The sequence below is a fragment of the Schistocerca piceifrons genome, chromosome 4 (genome assembly GCF_021461385.2).
Source record: "Schistocerca piceifrons isolate TAMUIC-IGC-003096 chromosome 4, iqSchPice1.1, whole genome shotgun sequence".
NCBI lineage: Eukaryota > Metazoa > Arthropoda > Insecta > Orthoptera > Acrididae > Schistocerca > Schistocerca piceifrons.
Genome location: NC_060141.1, coordinates 91,254,851 through 91,275,677, shown reverse-complemented (window position 1 = coordinate 91,275,677; position 20,827 = coordinate 91,254,851). Strand labels below are relative to the sequence as shown.

Sequence of the window (20,827 nt, the reverse complement as noted above, 5' to 3'; positions counted from 1 at the left end):
TTCGTCACATTTGCCCACTTTTTTCCTACGAGTGGGAGTCTACACAACTGTCTCCACAGTGTTACATGTAGGACTACTCCCTTCTATTATACAGAAGTCGTCATCTTCTAAAGTCTCTGTTTCTTCCACAGATGACAATTAAATGTGACGCGGGCTCTCTGAAAAGTGGCTTCAGAAAGCTTATCTGTTGCTCGTACTTCCACTTTTTTGTTTAAGTAGCAGCCTGCACACTCTTCGTCTTATTCCGAATGACTTTTCGGAACTGGTCACGAAGTGACACCCAACGAAGTCTACAGTCGCTTCCTGTAACCACAAATAAAATGTAACTTAGATATAATGAAGCAGAATACATGAACTTTCGTTTACAACCACTAATAGCAGAATAAAGGAAGAGCTCATGCAAGTTATAAGATACTACAGATGTATGTCATATAATAATGTTATGAACAAGTTTTACATTTGTTTTCACACAAGTAAATAAAATTTTACTTTCACTAGTAATACTCCTTTCATCTATTTTGACTGCTTGTAATACCTCTGCATAAGAAAGTATTTAGCTTCAGGCTAGGACATAATAAACTGTTCAAGTAATTATTAAATTGGACAGACAGTGTTTCATATAGTGTTACATTACAATTGAAAGCTATTTTTGCTTTAATATAGCTGGGTCACTGAGGTGAAAACTGGTGATTAAACAAACAGTAGATATAATTTCTTATAGATGAAATAGACTAGCTGTGGTGGTAGCATTTGCACTATAAACTCTCTCGGCAAAGCAAATGTAGCTTTGGCACTGCAGAGAATCAACTGCACGCTGTATATGAATGTGGAACATCGAACTTTTTACTGCAATTGTACTTAAATAAGCTGTATCCATACAAAATGTTGAGTGAGACTCAGTACCTGAAAGTATGTAAATAAATACTATACATAAGTAAACTACTAGCCAAAATGACTATGTGGCGTAGAATACTCATATTTGCTTCGGAATGATAAGTATTACATATAAACATGGTCGAAATAAACTTTCACGACTCACGAATAATTGTGAATTTGGAACGCAAGAAGGCTCTAACCCCTGCTAAGCGTCTTCACCTCCTAATCATGAGTACATACATACATAAATACATGCAGGTGCGATGTTATACATCTAAAATATAATCTGCAGTAGGCCTACAATATTCGTACAGTTATTTACCTGGGCGACCGATAGCCAATCCAATTTTCTTCCATATTTCTTCTTTAAACAAAGTGTCACTGTATTTTTTGCAGCTCATGTCATACAACTCCACATTTTGGCGAACAAGTTCGATTAACTTCTCGTCGTTCGTTTGTATAAAAACGTTTTATAACTAAAAACAAAGTAGATATTTTCGATGTGGAGAACAGTGCTAGCGGAATCAAACTCGTGCCATGCGAGCAGCGGCATAACAGAGGGAAAAGTAACAGCCAATCGTAAGCAGTTCGCCCACGTGACCCCCACCGTCAACGTCAAACTATTCAAAGTATACCGGCCGGCAGGCAAACTGACGTTGACGTGACGTTGCCCACCGAGCGAACCTCGCCATTTGAAACTTTGGACGAATATTTTGACGTCACGTGACCCGTGTTGACGTTGACGTGTCGTTGCCCACCGTGTGAATCGAGCCTAACAAATCACAAAAAATAATAGAGAACGAATGACGAAGAACAAATAACAAAGAGGTATATTAACAACTGATATCAACCGCGACAACGAGGATCTAACAAAAGCATGACGAAATGAAGTACGGAAGATGAGAGTATGGCTCTGTATCGAGAGGAAATGAGATATGGTGTCATGTAATCAAGTGAGATCGCTGACGTTAGCTGTCAAAACTTTAGCTGCTGAGCAACATTGACGGTGGCGTGAATGCCACCGTTTAAAATGCGTTGTGGAATGTTTGAACGTGCTGCGACGTTACGGCCAGTGTGAGTTATCCTTAATTCACTCATCCGAAATTCCTGATAGTTCTTCTTGTTTTTCCTGAAAAGCAATATGAAACACATGAATGAATGAAAATCAAAGAAATGCAATATTCAATCAAACATTCAGGCTGAAGACAGCTTTAATTATTTTTACTGCTCCACTAAGAATGCTGTTTGGACAAGTGTCTGGCGAGAAATAGAATCGAACTGACGGACGGGTCGAGGTGGTGTTGGGTTGATTATGCTACATCGAAACCCGTAATCATTGCAGTAACATCTTTGTTGTAGCGTTGTTATGTTTTAGTTAAATTCTTTGGCGTACAGTGTGGCCGAGAAGTAGATGTACAGTAATTAGTTTTTTGTCACCTGTATGTTATTTATTATTCTGGTACACTCCACTTGTAATTCTGAACGGGTTGATCCGTATTCAACAAATGCTACCTCTGAATTAACGAACTGCTTGCAGACATATTCTTTCAAAGTTCCCCGGAGAGTAACCACTCACTGTGTTTACCTGATATAGTCTGCTGTCACAGACGGGAATAGGAAAGTTTTCCCTGCCTGTACGAGAGAAGTACAGGATTACCAAATGTCTGCTAAATGCCGTCAAATGATATTGCGTACCTGGTACAGGAGATCGCACCCTGTTACCTTCAAGGGTGTATAGCATACCTACTATGGGCTCATGCCTTTGTAAAGATCAAGATTCACGAACTGAAGAAAGAACACAGAATGGCTCAGCAGTTCAGTCCGCTCCCGTACACATTCCAACCGGAGATTGCAGGGAATGCCATACATCAGAAGAAAATTGCGGATTTTCGCAAAGGTTTCGTTCATCAGCGACAGTTGACAGACTTGTTTTGGAAACGCTCAGCGTCATTGGCTCAATGGTCGAGAAGTAAGTGAAAGTTTTATGTAACAGCTTTTATCGTTATTAACCGGTGACAGAATTACAAAGTCATTTTGTCACCCTATTGGTCCACGAATGCTGATTTAAATTTGTAATGATATCCTTGTGTTGATTTGAAATCTGTTGTAATAAACATTGTCCACACAGCAAAAGCAAAGTTCATGATTAACCTGAGTGATAGGAACTTGCTTCACTCCTTCACGTATCCAAACAATATAAAATAATTTTCTTACACCGGCCCTTCTCTCTCAACGGTTAAGGAAAGATTATAGTTACCGACAGATCGATACTTTCATGTTGTTGGTTAGTTTAATTGTTGATAGTTTCAATATGGAAAAACTTTCTGTGCAACTGTGACATCCTTTCTCGGGAAAGTACTTATATATTCAACTTATTAATGTTAAGCATGTAGTCATATTTACAAATTAATTTGCGTTGTGAATGTTAAATGACACGCTACCCATGATTACGTTTTATTTGCCAAAGATCCGTGGATCATGAGACTGACTAACCTGTTCGTTGTTTCCTAGCCAGTTCGTGCTGTATGACGATATACGTAGGCCTAATGTTATTTCATGCCTCGTCATTGCCCAGAAGTTGACATCCAGAAATCTTAGGCACCATAGAAACTGTTCACGTTTAATTTCTCTAACAATGTGGCGTATGTACACACCAGCAGTTATATGTGCCTTCCCTGTCAAATTTGTAGCAGTTATGAATACTGTGGTTTTTTAAAAAGTGATTTCGAACACTCATACATTTGAAAATGTCAAATATAAAGAGCATAACTTGTTTTGGAATTACATTGAGCGCAGTCATGAAACAAAACAGTGTTGTGGTATTTTAACAGTTAGTCAACACTGTAAACGAACCCCTGCTGTATGACACAACCAAAGTGATCACAGAGGGTACCATTATTATCCTTTACGCATTGTGGAGTACTTGATTTCGACAAATTTTGTTTGAATGTTTTGTTGGGAGTTAATAATTTTATGAGTATTACATTAATCTTTTTAAAATAGTACCCATATAAATGTAGATTCTTGATCACAAAAATTGAGGAGTAAGGCCTATCCTGCACCTTTTTGTATGTGTTTTTTTGCAGTCTTTTCTCCAGAATAAAATCAATACTTCAGTGTAAGTGACTGTCGTATGAAGAATGTATTTTTGATATTATTCAGTGTTATCAGTATTTGCTGATACATCAGTCACAAATTGTATTATGAAACTAGATCTTAGTGCTCATACATTATTCTTTTGGTACCCAGAGCATCAGTTTATTTCATAAAGTTCTGTTTGATGTGGGGCTCTTGTTAAAACATTTTCTACTTAAAGTATGTGTTATTCGTGTATCCTCTTATAGGAAGGAAATGGTTACACAGTCATGAAAACCTTTGTTCACATCTGTAGCAAAATAACAATGATAAATTGTCTTAAAATATTTTGAAGTCATACCTAAGGGACATTTTTACTTTGACAGAACATTATATGAATAGAAGCTATCAGAAGGATTTTATTTTGTCCCACATGCCTTGTGAATGACTAGTCATCCTCACTCTACAGGTTCTGAGATTCCTAGGTTGGTCTTCACTGATGCAAAAAGTTAGTTGTTACTGATCGATGATTTTGCCATGTCTTCCAGTTAAGAAAAATGCTACTTTCTCATCTGTATTCTGCAAACCACTCAGAATTGCCTCACAGAGGGTACTTCCTGTTGTGGCAGTTATTAGGGCTTCTTTCTGTTCCGTTCACATATGGAACAGGGGAAGAATGATTGGTTCAATACCTCTATGAAACTGAAATTAGTCTAATCTTGTCTTTTTGGTCTCTATGGAAGTTATATGTGGAAGATCATAGTACATTGCCAGAGTTATTGTTTGAAGTTGGTTCTTGAAACTTTGTAAATAGACCTTCACAGATTAGTGTGCATCTATTTCCAGGTGTTTACCAGTTCAGTTTCTTCAGAAACACACTCCCATTTGTCAGAGAAACCTGTGACCATTTGTGCTGCCGTTCTTTGTAAGCACCTAATTTGGTACAGTACCCCACACTTGAGAACTATTAGAGGGGGAGTCATAGAGATGTTTTATAAGTGATCTCTTTTGTAGAACAATTGCATTTTCGTGGTATTCTACTGATGAAGCAATCTGTTTTACCTGCAACCAGGCCTCGTTCAAAGTCCAAGTGACACAAGCCACTGCTCTGCGCACCAGGCCAGATTTGAATACGGTTCGTATCACACGTAGTAACAAAAACTGGAACTGTTAAAGTGTGCAAGGGAAAAGGAGAGGAGGACAGTGAATGCTTAGTCATTTGTGTAGCAAAATGTGATCAGACCGGTCTGGCGCATGACTAAACCTATGTCAGTGTTTCATTTTATTTACGTACACGTTGTTACACCAAAGCATTTGTATGAGTTGACCGTTCTCTTGGTGGGGGTGATAGCAGCCACACAGCACTTATAAGTTTCAGATGATAAGCTATGTCAATAATATTATCATGAAAGGGCTACATATTATTGTTAATTTGTCCCTAAATACACTCCTGGAAATGGAAAAAAGAACACATTGACACCGGTGTGTCAGACCCACCATACTTGCTCCGGACACTGCGAGAGGGCTGTACAAGCAATGATCACACGCACGGCACAGCGGACACACCAGGAACCGCGGTGTTGGCCGTCGAATGGCGCTAGCTGCGCAGCATTTGTGCACCGCCGCCGTCAGTGTCAGCCAGTTTGCCGTGGCATACGGAGCTCCATCGCAGTCTTTAACACTGGTAGCATGCCGCGGCAGCGTGGACGTGAACCGTATGTGCAGTTGACGGACTTTGAGCGAGGGCGTATAGTGGGCATGCGGGAGGCCGGGTGGACGTACCGCCGAATTGCTCAACACGTGGGGCGTGAGGTCTCCACAGTACATCGATGTTGTCGCCAGTGGTCGGCGGAAGGTGCACGTGCCCGTCGACCTGGGACCGGACCGCAGCGACGCACGGATGCACGTCAAGACCGTAGGATCCTACGCAGTGCCGTAGGGGACCGCACCGCCACTTCCCAGCAAATTAGGGACACTGTTGCTCCTGGGGTATCGGCGAGGACCATTCGCAACCGTCTCCATGAAGCTGGGCTACGGTCCCGCACACCGTTAGACCGTCTTCCGCTCACGCCCCAACATCGTGCAGCCCGCCTCCAGTGATGTCGCGACAGGCGTGAATGGAGGGACGAATGGAGACGTGTCGTCTTCAGCGATGAGAGTCGCTTCTGCCTTGGTGCCAATGATGGTCGTATGCGTGTTTGGCGCCGTGCAGGTGAGCGCCACAATCAGGACTGCATACGACCGAGGCACACAGGGCCAACACCCGGCATCATGGTGTGGGGAGCGATCTCCGACACTGGCCGTACACCACTGGTGATCGTCGAGGGGACACTGAATAGTGCACGTTACATCCAAACCGTCATCGAACCCATCGTTCTACCATTCCTAGACCGGCAAGGGAACTTGCTGTTCCAACAGGACAATGCACGTCCGCATGTATCCCGTGCCACCCAACGTGCTCTAGAAGGTGTTAGTCAACTACCCTGGCCAGCAAGATCTCCGGATCTGTCCCCCATTGAGCATGTTTGGGACTGGATGAAGCGTCGTCTCACGCGGTCTGCACGTCCAGCACGAACGCTGGTCCAACTGAGGCGCCAGGTGGAAATGGCATGGCAAGCCGTTCCACAGGACTACATCCAGCATCTCTACGATCGTCTCCATGGGAGAATAGCAGCCTGCATTGCTGCGAAAGGTGGATATACACTGTACTAGTGCCGACATTGTGCATGCTCGGTTGCCTGTGTCTATGTGCCTGTGGTTCTGTCAGTGTGATCATGTGATGTATGTGACCCCAGGAATGTGTCAATAAAGTTTCCCCTTCCTGGGACAATGAATTCACGGTGTTCTTATTTCAATTTCCAGGAGTGTATGTACTGTACCAGCTGCATCAATTGACTTGGCAGTGAAAGGAATTAGCCTCTATCACTCGTGCTAGGACCACACTCAAACATAACACAGTGTTTACAGATTCAATGAATTCTGCAATCTTTTGATGCGGCTGATAAATAAGGTTAGGTTGTGCAGTGACGCCATGATAAATACAAGCAACCTGTAAGTGATTGAGCGAAGAACACACTGGATAAATTGTGAAATCTTTCCTAAAACGGGTGTATAATAATTAAATAGGCTTAACTAATTCTTGACACAAACAAGAAAAAGAAAAAATGCTAGTGCTGTTGTTTGCAAATGAATCTGAAAATATGGCCCTCAGTTTTGCTCCTGAGTGTAGTTTCATTGTGAGGTCAGAATAGTAATACTTTATGTGGTTGTGTGCATTGTTTGTTATGATGAAGCAGGTTAGTCGCAGCGTGATAAATACTGTTACACACGTGCATCCTCTGCCTTTTGTGGAATTGTACCTGGTGTGTGGTGATTCGTACTTCCAACTAGAAACTGAATGCTATCCCTGTTGCAACACTCAGCAAAGAACTTCCCTTATTTGGAGAAATAGTTTGAGGAGTATAAAATGCAACAGCATCAGTGAAGATGGCACTCATAATTCCTCACTGCAGATGTAAACTAGTCTGAATAAAACAACAATGTCATGAAAAGGGTAGATTGCTAGGGACTAGTGTAGCAGGGGATACAACCCGTCGGCTTTGGACAATGACGTCACAAGTGGCCAATCGAGAAGCGATTCTTCTTAGTGTTGTAGCTCCCTTCAGTGGCTGATAAGTGTTTTTTGGCTTAAAAAAAAAAATCTCACGAGATAGAATAAACAGATCCACTTTATTAAGCAATCAGTAAAAAACCGAAACTGAAACATAACAGCAAAAGCGAAAATGGTAAACTGCTCTCTGGCGGCTTGTGACGTACTTGTCCAAAGCCGACGGGTTGTATCCCCTGCTACACTAGACCCAATTGCTACTCACCACGTACAGGAGGCATTGAGTAACAGATGGGCACAGTGTGTGTGTGTGTGTGTGTGTGTGTGTGTGTGTGTGTGTGTGTGTGTGTGTGTGTTGTTGACGAAGGCCTTAATTTCTGAAAGCTTTATTTTGTGACAGTCTTTTTGTTGTGCCTATCTGCGACTCAGCATATGGTGAGTGACAACTTTCCTTCTCATAATATTGTTACATTATTAATACGTATGTACAATAAGTGCAATCGAAGTCTGTAATGGGTGGGACTTGTGTGAAGTAGAATCTGATTTTCAATTTAAAATTAATTGTATTATATCACTTATTTTTGAGTCAGTAGCTAACATAATGTAGATGGCACTTTCACTTTTAATAATCTTGTAGAAAAGTTTTGTTGCCTATAAATAACATGAAATTTCAGTACAGTATAACTTTAAAGCCTTGCGTACTGAGTACTTACTTATTTCACTTGAAAAATGTACCCCTTAAAAAAATGTAACATTGATTTCCCAGCATGATTGACGTGTGGATTTGGGAGAATAGCAAGGACTTGTTGAAACTCTATATAGGAGACATCCTTCTTGTCGACTTCGAATACCTTTGTCAAGTCCTCTGCGGATCTCATACACATTATATGAATTTCCTCATTGTCTTCAACACTTCTCTGTGCAATCTCAGCATGTCTGTATGTAGTAGATTTCTTTCTAGCAGTTTAGAATTCCACTCAAATAAATGTTACTGGCCTTATTTTTTCCACAGTTGGTTCTGAACATGTAACTTCTTGGGGACTGTTTGTCAACAAGATATTCAGGACATGATTCATGATCACTCATCTCAGGATCTGTAGAGGAGAGAATATATAATAGATGACTGTAGAAAAACCTGCACTTTCTCTAAATCTAACTTTAGAAAACTTCTACCACATATTGGCTTACAGATATTGTAATCATTGAAGTAATGCTTGCTGTGAATATCTTTTACCTTTTTAACAGATTTCCAGCATCCATCCAGAGGGTCTCTGTTTTCATCACTATGATCTCTTGTCAGGAGAAGAAAGTTTATTCCCAGAACAACTGATTCAGCACACACTAAAAACTCCTGCGTGTTGCTGATGACTTTTCTTTGCTTAACTTTGTTCCAAAACGCCCATTTTGTTACAGCTCTGGTGCTATCCACTGAATCCTTCCCATTAGATGTTGCAGAGAAAAACTATTCTCCAGACACTCCAGAGTCGTACATTATGTAGCAGAGGTTAGAAATAGTAAATTTGTTCTTAAATTGATATGTGAAACCGTCAGAAAAATTCTAATAGAGGTCAAGTTTGGAAGCTCTTGTTTGAGCTTACTTATTACCTACCATAAATTGAGTATGTGTCATGGCACAGTTCATTGCTCACAACTGCAAATGACTGGAATCTGTGTATGACTCCAGTAGGCACTTTGTACCGGTATCTCATCTTGTGTCTGTGCTACATAGTTTTTTGCAAAATCTGTTTGCAATATAACTTCATCCTCACTATCTGATGCTTTCATAGTATTGAAAGCTGCAGATTGTATCGACAAAGGAGCACTCTTTGAATTTTTTTACGTGAGACTGAAGCTCAGAGAGAGCTTCATCAAGACTTCTCCACTGGCAGTAATCTGTTTAGGGGGACACTCATGGTCAGTCCATTGTCTCCAAGATATTATTTCGCATAAAGCAAACTTTCCATCAATTAGTGTGTGTAAATTTATATGCCCTTCTTGCATTCACTTGTCATGCGTATTCCACTTTCTATGTCGCAGCAAATAAGATTCAAAAGGTCAGTGTTAGTTGCAGGGAAAAAGTTAAGTTAGCGTGATATTTGCACATACATTGTGAGACATTTCAGAAGTTAGAACAACGTTGTTAGGCCACAACTCATAAAATTTTGAAATCTTGATATCAGTATCTGTATTCTCTTGCTTAAAAATAAACAACAACAACTTCCATAAGTGCCGTATTCACGTGATGTTTCTGTAAGCTAACTCTCTTCCCAGTCTCATGGTCTCCAGTAGACATTACATCCTTTATAGCAGGTGTTTGCCTGCTGATTTCATCCTTCATGAAAAAGATGTGTATTTTGAGCAGAGAATCACCTGTAAGTTTGAGATGTTTTTTTTTCTCTATTGAGAAAATCTGCGTTACTACCTTTTTAGGTAAACTTTCACTCACAAGATTTTTCGTTTTTGCTGATTTTTTGAGGGGCTTGAAATAAAGCACCTTCTTTACCTGAGAAACAGTTTTGCCAAGGGGCTGAGGACACTTGTAAGATCCTAACTGGGAGGCACAGGTCTCAAGCTGATCTTCGATATGTACAGATTTTAATTGAAGTCTGTACTTCCTTTTTCTTTTAGCTTCCTCCTTGCAATGTTCCAATGAAGATTTTTCACCAGAGAATGCCTTCATCTTCCCATTTTCTTTTGTACCGTTCTTTCTTTTTCATTATGGGGTTGTAGACATCTTTCTTCAACTCTTCTTTTAAAGTTTTCTCATATGCTCTGCTGATGTTGTTTGCCCCATTTTCTGAATAAATAATAAGTTTTTATTTAGTGCAAACCATCAAGGCACTTGGTACACCAACCAACATAACTTAAAAATGACAAGAAAGGTTAATCAAACAATTGAAAATCCAGGATGGAATGTAACAATGTTATGAAAAGGAAAGTTGCCACTCACCATATATAGCGGAGATGCTGAGTCACAGATACACAACCAAAAGACTGTCACAAATAAGGCCTTTGTCACACACACTCTCATGCAAATGCAACTCACACACACACGACTGTAGTCTCAGGCAGCTGTAGCCACGCTGTGAGCGCAGCACCAGTGCATGATCAATGGTCAATTAGCTCGAGCACTAAAGAGAGAAGTGGGATGTACACGTGGAGAAGATTTGAGAGGGAAGAATATTCCAAATACAAAATTCCTGAGGATGTTGTCAACATGGTAATGGACTATATTAAATGGTTCCCACCTTACGACAGTCACTACACTAGGGCACACAACCCTAATAGAAAAGACTATATTGAGAAACAAGTTCCAGAAAGAAGTGTAGTGAAGGAATGTTTCTACAGATGTGTTTTCAATGAGAGATTCAAATTATCGTTCCATGCCCCAGTGAAGGATTCCTGTGCTACATGTGATTCCTTAAAGTGAAAAATTTTGACTACAGAAGAACCACTAAGTCAGCATTAGTGCAAAAACAGAATGAACATTGGAGAACAGAAGTAGTAGCATGGTAGTGTTTGGCTGAGGACACACAACTCGGTCAAAGGAATTTGAGTATCGTAACTATAACTTTTGATCTTCAGAAAGCTTTGCCTTTCCCTAAGGTTTCAACCTCAAAAACTTATTATTAGAGGAGCTTGGATGTCTACATCTGTTGCATTTATGATCTCAAAATGGACATCCCCCTGTAGGTCCGGGTTTAGAATAGGCCCAAGGTATTCCTTCCTGTCGTAAGAGGTGACTAAAAGGAGTCTCTCACGTTTTGTCCTTTATGTGATGGTGCCCTATAGGGTTTGACATCCAATTTTCAAAATTTTCCCGAAGAGCGAGCCAATTGGGGAAGAGTGATAACCGGGTTATCTGGATACTTCCCACTAACACCAACCTGTCAGAACTCCGGAGATGGGAACTTGCCCTTCAGTATATCCTCTCTTCTCGTTATCCGCCAGGCCTCAAACTCCGCTAATTTCAAGTTGCCGCCGCTCATACCTCACCTGTCTTTCAACAACATCTTTGCCTCTTTACTTCCGCCTCGACTGACATCTCTGCCTAAACTCTTTGCCTTTACAAATGTCTGCTTGTGTCTGTGTATGTGCGGATGGATATGTGTGTGTGTGTGTGTGTGTGTGCGCGAGTGTATACCTGTCGCTTTTTCCCCCTAAGGTAAGTCTTTCCGCTCCCGTGATTGGAGTCATGGAATGACTCCTTACCCTCTCCCTTAAAACCCACATCCTTTCGTCTTTCCTCTCCTTCCCTCTTTCCTGACAAAGCAACGGTTGGTTGCGAAAGCTTGAATTTTGTGTATATGTTTGTGTGTCTACCGACCTGCCAGCACTTTCATTTGGTAAGTCACATCATCTTTGTTTTTAGATATATTTTTCCCACGTGGAATGTTTCCCTCTACCCATTGATGATTTGTAAATTATACAGTACAGCTTTACTTAATCCACCTTACAGTTTTAATTATTTAGTATAAGAAGAGAAATAAATTTGGCTGAAACAGAGATGTTGTGTCCTCTACAGATGAAGTTTGTCTTGCCAAGTAGTAGGACTTGGATGATTTAATAAAAAAAGAAGCTACTGCGTTGACAGACTGATGACATTAATAAGGCAGTGATTAAGTCTCAAGGAATGATTTAAGTATTAAGTTGGAAGCAGTACAATAACATAGCAAAACAAAAACTTACAAACTGACAACACCACTTTGGAAATATGGATGGATATTTTCTTCTTATTAACATTTGGAAATATCAGAGTACAATGGAAAAACAAAGGACGTAATTGTAACGATGGAATATGCACTCTATAACAAGATCTGTCATGACTCTTCCGTTGGGCTCACTAACTTGCTGTCACCTTTCTGACTAACCTCAGCTGCAGGCAACAGCACATATCAATGTGTCACCACCCCCACTATTAAAAAAAAGAAAAAAAGTGCAAAGCAGAACAGCAGGAAGACAGTTTGCAATATCAATACAATCGCTGTCTTCACTACACCTATTCGATCTGTATAGGTCTGGTGTACAGTCACTGTCAAGGTTACAACCTACAATAACTAAATGATGTAAAGAACATGAACGAAATTATGACTGGAAAATATATAGACTAAAACGCCACAGATATCAACTGTGAAAGAACAATATAAACTGCATAAGAATGTCACTCTACTAAGGTGGCTCGTATTATTCACTAGATTTGCTTATCCTATCAAATCATATTTGGTTCATTGTATGTAATACTTCAGTAATGCTGTCTGTCTTTTTTTCAAGCAACTAGACCACCACCAACAAACAGTGATGCTTAAGCTACACAAATCCCAGTGTCTTCAGGAAGTCTGAGAATTTCTTGTCCCTATACCTTGAAACTTCCTTAAGGACATAAAAAGTATTCTTCACCCTAAAATTTTTTATCTTCTTTATGATCACTAAGAAAATATTAAAATTTACATTCAGTTTCTTTGGGGGTGTTAGATTAAGAAGCAAGCTAATCGATGTGTAGCATGCCACAGGACTAAAGGCTGAATAGTCAAGTATTTTCACCCACTCAGTAACTAGTCTTGCTTCATAATGTCTATTTTGTTTTTGATGCAGTATCCAGTGCCAAATTATAGGTGTTACTGTACATGTTTTGGTAGTCATACAAGATTCAAGTTTTTAATGTTATTAGGGATTTGTATTCATTAGACATCGCTTTATGCTAGTTTTTATATTTCAGGCTTCTAAAATAAGCACCTTAAACTCCCATCACAACAAAGTTTGTATTATTGCTGTGTTGTAAAAATCAAATTCATAGTTTGTGACTGACAATTTCATTAAGGTTTTTTTGATAACATAGTTTTAGTTATGTAAAACACTCTCGCTTTTCTTGCTGCATCAATGTGGGATAAAATCTCAAGCTTTCGACGATAGTCCCCATCGTCGTCATCAGGAGCAACTATCTTCACTTCTGCTGTGGTGGCCTTATACAGCCCGCGGAAGGCTTCTGATTGGTCGGCTTGTGATTGGTCAGCAATTACTTACTGCTTTTGCAGATGGTGTCAATGTCTGCACTGGCGGCACCACTGCTTCCATGGGAACCTAAACACTGCAATGAACGTCCCTGCTGATTCTCTGCATCGAGCGCTTGTTTCCATACACTGCTCACATAATATCCGCTACCGAGGTTAAAATTATTCTCACAGAATCCCAGTATGTGGAGGCATGGGACAAAATTTTTGTTTCATCAGTAAGTATTTTATGTTTGTTAGTGATACTATGCTCTGCAATTGCCGATTTCTCTAGTTCTCTATTTTTAATATCATTGGTGTTCTGCACAGCAGTCAAAAATGGTGCGAATGGTCTGACCTTTATAATTGCTTCCACACTCACAGGGGATATTATAAATTCCAGGGACCCTGAGTCCGAGACTGTCCTTAAGAGGGCGCATCATCTCCTTAATTTTCTTAGGAGGATGGAAAATCGGTCTTATACCCTTTCTACCCAAGTCTCTCCCTATTTTACTGGAAAACCGAGAATGTTTTACATATCAGTGCCATCGTGAAAGACTTCATTCTCATATAGTTTTAGTTGTGAGACTCTTGTTTTGAGTTATCAGTGCGTAATAAGACGATATGCTGCGATCTTCAGGCACATTACGGAGTGAATCATTTGGCATCTGGTTTTCTTCACATACTCGAGTTGATTCTTCTTTTTCCCCTCTTGCATTAAGTTTAATTTCAGTTGGTTGTTTTTCATCTGTGATTTGTTTAATCAAAAATGACGTGAGACGCAATGATTATTTCTTTCATCAGGTAGGATGAAGTCAATTCATATCCATCAAAGATTCCATTCATTGAGTTCTTTTCAAGCTTTCTTTGTTATCTTCAGTTGGAATATAACAATTATATCTAAAACTTCTCACATTAGTAAGATCTATTATTTTTTCTAACCACACTTCAGTGGAACTTTTTTTTATGGACCTCGTTAGTTTTAGCAGAACACTTATTTACTTTCACTGTGACATATGGGCGAACTCCTGAATTCCAGGTGTTCATAGGACTATGGAGGTGACATGGCTCTGCTTCTTGTGTGATGAGGTGGTCTAAAATGATCCACTCTCTGTGGGAATTGTAATCAGCTCAGATGACAGCCCACTCCCCCTCCCCTTCTCCTGTGGTGGTGTCAGGACTAGAATAGACCCGTGGCCTTTCCTTGCCTGTCATAAGAGGTGACTGATAGGAGTCTTATTTATTGGGTCAAGTTTTTTTACCATGGTCTCGGGACTGTTCTGTGGACTTTTGAAGGTTTTTGCACTTTCCACTTTTTTAACACTTTTCCCTCACATATTTTGGCTTTTTAAATTCTGGTCCCCTTGTTGGGTTTGACCTCCACTTTCCAAGTTTTACCAAAATGTAGGCCATTTGGGGAAGGGCACCTTACTGTAGTGCATTACCTCTCCACTGTGCGCTGTTATCTTCTGCACCTACCAATCAATTTGACGTACCTCTGCACCCGATATCCAGTGTGGTAGCCAGCCTATCGTGGTGGGGTTGCTGTGTACCCTCTGTGGTAGCCCCCTGACAAAACAGGCATCGCATTGCCTGTAACCTCCCTATGTCAGCCAAAGAGTAGGTGCCTGTCCACTTTCCCTGTACTGGGACTCCGGACAATGGTGTCTGTACCAGGTGACCTTTGCCTTGGCGAAGTGGTGCTCACGAGCAGAGCTTCCAATTGGAGTGACTGGCATCAGGGTGTATGATCCACAGTAAAATAGATCAAACTTAATGGTGGCTGTGTCAACACAGCCGTTTTGTGAGTCGGGAACAGTGATTTTACTGCAGAAGTTTACAATCCTACAGCATTTTTGTCATTGACCGTGCCTCAAGACGATAGACAGTTAAGGAGAAATGGAAGTTGTCAGTTTGCTGAGTTCTTGATTTGTTCCCGCACTGATGGCGGTGCCCCTGTGCAGGCGTGCCGTTCTTTGGCAAGTTCGTGCTTGGCTAACTTGGGGCCCCAGCCTTTGCAGCATCTTTTCCCTTCTGTGCTGCATGTCGATACTCTTGCTGTTCATTTTCCCCTCCCTTGTGGAACATAGCTGGGATGTTGTTGGAAATGTGTTCTGCATATTCAGTCACTGATATCAGAACAGTCTCTCCACTGTCTTTCGTTCCTTCTTTCTTTTTTCGTTCTGCTTCTCCTATCCTTCCTCTGCTTTGGTGTTTGAAGTTCCTCTTTTTTCTTCTTCTCCTGAAGACCAGCACACATGTCTGATTTGTAAATGGTGACTGGGTAACGTGTAATTCCCAGCCCCAGATTGACAGGTAGGGTTGGCACATACCCAATGGTAAAGGCCAGGTCCAGGGAGGGATGATTACATGAGTTGCTACCTTCCTAAGTTGCTGATTGGCCCCTCTGTCAGTTGTTCGGGAGGTGTGACCTGAGGTGTGAACAGTCACCTAAGGCGGGTGCCCCCTTCTGAGGATGGATCACAGCTAGAAGGGGTGCGCCATTGAGGACACTGGCAGTCAAGGGGCATTTTCTTGCAATGAGCCAAACATCATATTCTCAGTCCACATCTGATAATTGTAAACGGAATGAGACTAATGATCGAAAGACCCTCCCAGCTGCACCATGGTTCCTCATGATTTCGTATACTGAAGACCGTCAGTCCTTCTCTGTGGTAAATCTGTTTATTATTCAGAAAGGTGTTGATGCAGTTGCTGGCCCTGTGAAATCCTGCTTTTGTTTACGAAATGGCTCTTTGCTTTTCGAGACTACTTCTGATTGTCGAGCCCAACTGTTAGCAGCTTTATTCCTCCACAGCTATTCTGTTCATGTCGAAGCCTGTCAAATGCTGACTTCTTCCCATGGCGTTATTTACACTAGGCTGCTCAATGGTCTGGCTGAGGCAGAAATCCAAATGTACCTCTGATCAGGGTGTCATTGCAGTCCATCAGGTGATGAAAAAAGTAGAGGCATCCGTAGTGCCCAAGTGCACTCTTTTTCTCACTTTTGGTAGAGTCGTTCTTCAGTCAAAGATCAAAGCAGGCTATGAAGTTTTCACAGTACAACCGTACATTCCGAACCTGATGCACTGCTACCAGTGCCATCGTTACAACCACACTCAAGAGTCCTGTCGACACCCGGCCGCATGTGTAACCTGTTACGATCACGAGGGCTATTGTCCGCCTCCACCTCCCCACTGTACCAACTGCAGTGGTGACCATGCTGCCTCCTCCCACGATTGTCCCAGGTATCCTAACGAGTGGGCTATCCAGGAGATCTGGGTGAAGAAAAAAGTGCCTTGCCTAGTCGCTCGCAAGTTATTGGCTAGTCGGAAACTGTGTATTCTACAATCTGGCACTTACTGTACTGTTCTTGCTACATCTCACTCCATGAAGGACATGGCCACACAGACATGGGACTTCAAATTTAGCACCATGGTTGTGAAATCGCCCAGCATCATGGTCGTGTCCCTGTCTTCTTCTCCAGCTGTGCAAGATGCCACTAAATTTTCACCTCAGGGGGCAAAGTCACCTGCTACACAACTGGCAGGCTGGAAAGGGCAGAAAGAATATTCCAGCCAACAAACATCTGAGTCTTCCTCTGTCAACCAGAAAGTCTCCAAGAAGTCAAACAAAGGGAAACGGTCTTCTCCTTCGCTGACTCGGAAATCCTCTTCGATGGTGCCGCCCGATCGGCCAGTGTGTTGCCGGTGCGCACCAACAATTGTTTTTCTACCCTGGATTCTGCAGAACGATAGGAGAAGAGTGCTGACGCCTCTGTAGACCAGGATTCTCCTGCCTCCCTGCCCTGTATCAGCAAGTCTTTGATGGTTGGCACTGTGCAGCCGCTGAGGTGACACCCCTTCACTTTTTCTTGGTCATGACTCTCCTTCAATGGAACATTCACAGTCTTTGATCCAACAAAGAAGGCTTCGGCTGCTCTTAGAATTGCAGCGTCCACTTGTACTCTGCCTCCAGGAAACAAAATTGTGTCCTCACAACTGCTTCGAGCTCTCGCATTTCTTCCTGGTCTGCTTCAACCTGCCCCCTGAGGTTGGCATTCCACCTCATGGGGGAGCCATGCTGCTCATCCAGGATGATGACCCAGCTCAAAGCTGTTGCAGTCCGCATTTTGCCTCCTCACTTGACCTTTTTCCCTTTGTACCGTTTGCATCCATAATTCGGTGTCACCAGGGCAGACTTCCTCCAGCTTATTGGGCAATTTCCTCACCCCTTTCTGCTGCTCGGTGACTTTAATGTGCACCTCCCCTTTGGGGCTTTCCCAGAACCTGTCAGAGGTGCCGTCTTTGCTGATCTTCTCAGTCACCTTAACCTCATGTTCTTTAACATGGGAGCACCCATGTTCCTTTCAAACTCCACTCATACCTATTCCCATTTGGACCTCTCCTTCTGCACTGTCCAGCTTGCCCGTCATCTCGAGTGGTCCGTTCCCTGTGACATGTACTCGAGCGACCATTTCCCATGTGCCATCCGATTGCTGACATCTACCCCACCTACGTGCACACCCAAGTAGCAGCTTTCTAAGGCCAACTGGAGGCTTTACTCCTCCCTGGTGACCTTCGAAGAGCAACATTTCCCGAGTTGCGATGACAGGGAGAGTATCTTACAAACATTATCCTTACCACTGCAGAACGTTCCATTCCTTGCACTTCTTTACCGTGCAGTGTCCTGGTCCCTTGGTGGGCTGAGGTGTGCTGCTACACTGTTTGCGTGCAGAGATGTGCTCTCTGTGTTTTTGACCATCATCCTGTGATGGCACACTGCATTCATTATAAATGGTTGCGTGCATGGTGGTGTTGCATTCTTTGGGGTAGTAAAAAAGCCAGCTGCATTGCCTTTACTAGTTCTTTTAATAGTTCCAATCTCTCTTCTGTCTTGTGGTCCAACCTCCAATGACTCTCTGGGACCAAGGTCCATTCCTCAATTTCCGGCCTGACTGAAGCAGATGATGTTATAGTGGAATCTATAGCTGTCTCCAACACCTTGGGCTATTATTTTGCAGATATTTCGAGATCCTCCCACTATCGCCCTGCCTTCCTCCATTGGAAACGAGCAGAGGAGACCTGGTCAATACCCTTCTCTTCTCAGAATAGTGAGTGCTACATTGCTGCCTTTACTATGAGGGAGCTAGATCATGCTCTCACTTCGTGATCCTCCTCCTCAGGGCCAGATAGTGTTAACATTCAGATGTTGCAGCACCTTTATTTTGTGGGCAAGCACTTTGTCCTTCCTATGTACAACTGGGCAGAGAGCACATTTCCCAGATGCTGGCCTCAAGCCACTGTCATACCCATACCTAAGCCTGGTAAGGACAAACACCTTCCTTCTAGCCACTGCCCCATTTCTCTCACCACCTGTGTTTTCAAGGTGAGGGAATGTAGGAAATACGGAAGCGTCCGATCCCGCCCGTCTGCTTTGACTCATGACGTCACAAATATGGCGGAAACAAAAACACACACACTTTCCACAAGAAGCCTAATGACACTAACGGGACAAGCGCGGGAAATGGGGTGTTTTGGGTGGGGGGGCAAACTAAATATAAACAAATTTAGACGCCTTGCGTAGCTACAACGTGTAAGTGAAGACAGCCATGCATGAATACCCACCCACCTCCCCAGGGGTCGTAACCCCTGCAACCCATATAAGATAAAGATGCTTCAGTAGCTGATTAGTGTTTTTTGTCTTTTTAAAAAAAAATCTCACGGGATAGAACGAACAGATCAGAAAGATAAATACAATAAACTAAAACAGAAATTGGAGGAAACAGATAATTAACATAAGTAATAAGTGTTTTTAAATTTAAAAAAAATCTCACGATATAGAACGAACAGATCAGAAAAGTAAATAAAATAAGATAAAACAGAACTGGAGACAGCCACACTCAAACCAAACTCCGCGCCGTCATGACGTCACACACGACAACACCCTTACGTCACGGGTCAAAGCCGACGCGTGGGATCGGACGCTTCTGTCGACCCAGGAATGTATGATTCATGCCCGACTCGCAATTTACTAACCACTGCACAGCGTGGATTTAGAGTGCGCCATTCTGCAGTTGTCCATCTCATCAATTTGTCCAACCATGTCATGAATGGTTTTCTGCGGAAATTCCAGACTTTGGCCATGTTTATCAATTTGGAGAAAGCCTAAGATACTTGCTGGAGGACTGGTATCCTTCGTACTCTCCACATGTGGGGCTTCCGTGGACACATGCCCATTTCCTTCAGGAAGATTTAAAAGATTGAGTTGTTAAAGTACGTGTGGGTTCCGCCTTGTTGGCCATCTTTATTCAGGAAAACGGTGTGCCTCAGGGTTCTGTCCTGAGCGTCATTAACCCTATAAAGGCCTGTCTCCTGCTGGGCATCTCCGGCTCCCTTCTCGTTTATGGTTTTGCCATCTGTTGCATTTCTCCATGGACCTGTCTCATTAAACGGCATCTTCAGCGATGTCTCGATCATCTTTACTCGTGGAGCATCGACAATGGCTTTCATTTTTCCACTGACAAAACCATTTGTATTAATTTATGGCAGTGCAATTGGTTTCTTCCATCATCTTTACATCTTGGGCATGTTGCTCTTCGATTTGTTGAAACTACAAAATTCCTGGGGCTCTTGTTTGACGGGAACCTTTCTTGGTCTTCCTACGTGTCTTACCTGGTGGCCCACTGTGTGCGGTCCCTCAGTGTCCTACTTGTCCTCAGTGGTACTTCCTCGGGAGCAGATCGGAGCACCCTCCTCTTTTTATACTGCTCCCTTGCCCATTCGAAAGTAGACTGTGGGTGTTTCATTTATGCATCTGCACATCCGTCTGTCTCATGCCATCTCATTACTGTCAATCATCTTGGCATCCGTTTGGCCACTGACACCTTTTGCACTAGCCCGGTTGAGTGTCTGTATGCAGAAGCTGCTGAACTACTGCTGTCCTACTGCCGTGACTTTCTCCTCAGCAACTATGCATGCCTGTGTGTGCCATGCTTGGCCACCTATCCTATGCCTTCTTCTTCGATGTCTCCTTTGATTGCCATTATGGGGCGTGTCCCTCTTCTCTGTTACCTCCTGGAGTTTGCTTTCAGCTCTTGCTCTGGCAGCGGGTTAACTTCACTTTACCTGCCACTTTACTGATGGTTGTGAACCCTTCACTACATTGGCTTCATGCAGTGGCCCGTATTCACCTTGGCCTCCATTTGCTTCCTAAGGACACTACTCTAGCTTTGCTCTGTCGCCATAAGTTTCATGGCCTTCGCACAAAATTTTGCGATGGT

The 20,827-nt window shown here is 42.4% G+C and overlaps 2 protein-coding genes across 2 annotated transcripts in view; one reads left to right on the top strand and one right to left on the bottom strand.

Annotated features, from left to right (window-relative positions):
* Positions 1-211: 211 nt before the first annotated feature.
* Positions 212-1,415, bottom strand: LOC124795622 (transcription factor Adf-1-like). Its single transcript, XM_047259693.1, has 3 exons — positions 1,407-1,415; positions 1,199-1,319; positions 212-303 (listed from the first exon to the last, which is right to left on the bottom strand). The coding sequence occupies exons 1-3, from the start codon at positions 1,413-1,415 to the stop codon at positions 212-214; spliced, it is 222 nt and encodes a 73-aa protein (XP_047115649.1).
* An 835-nt stretch (positions 1,416-2,250) lies between these two features.
* Positions 2,251-20,827, top strand: part of LOC124795322 (RING finger and SPRY domain-containing protein 1-like) — a 150,652-nt gene continuing 132,075 nt past the window's right edge. Inside the window, exon 1 of the mRNA XM_047259295.1 lies at positions 2,251-2,845. Within this exon, the coding sequence (XP_047115251.1) occupies positions 2,625-2,845 (221 nt within the window). The 5' untranslated portion in view covers positions 2,251-2,624. The remainder of the gene's footprint in view (positions 2,846-20,827) is intronic.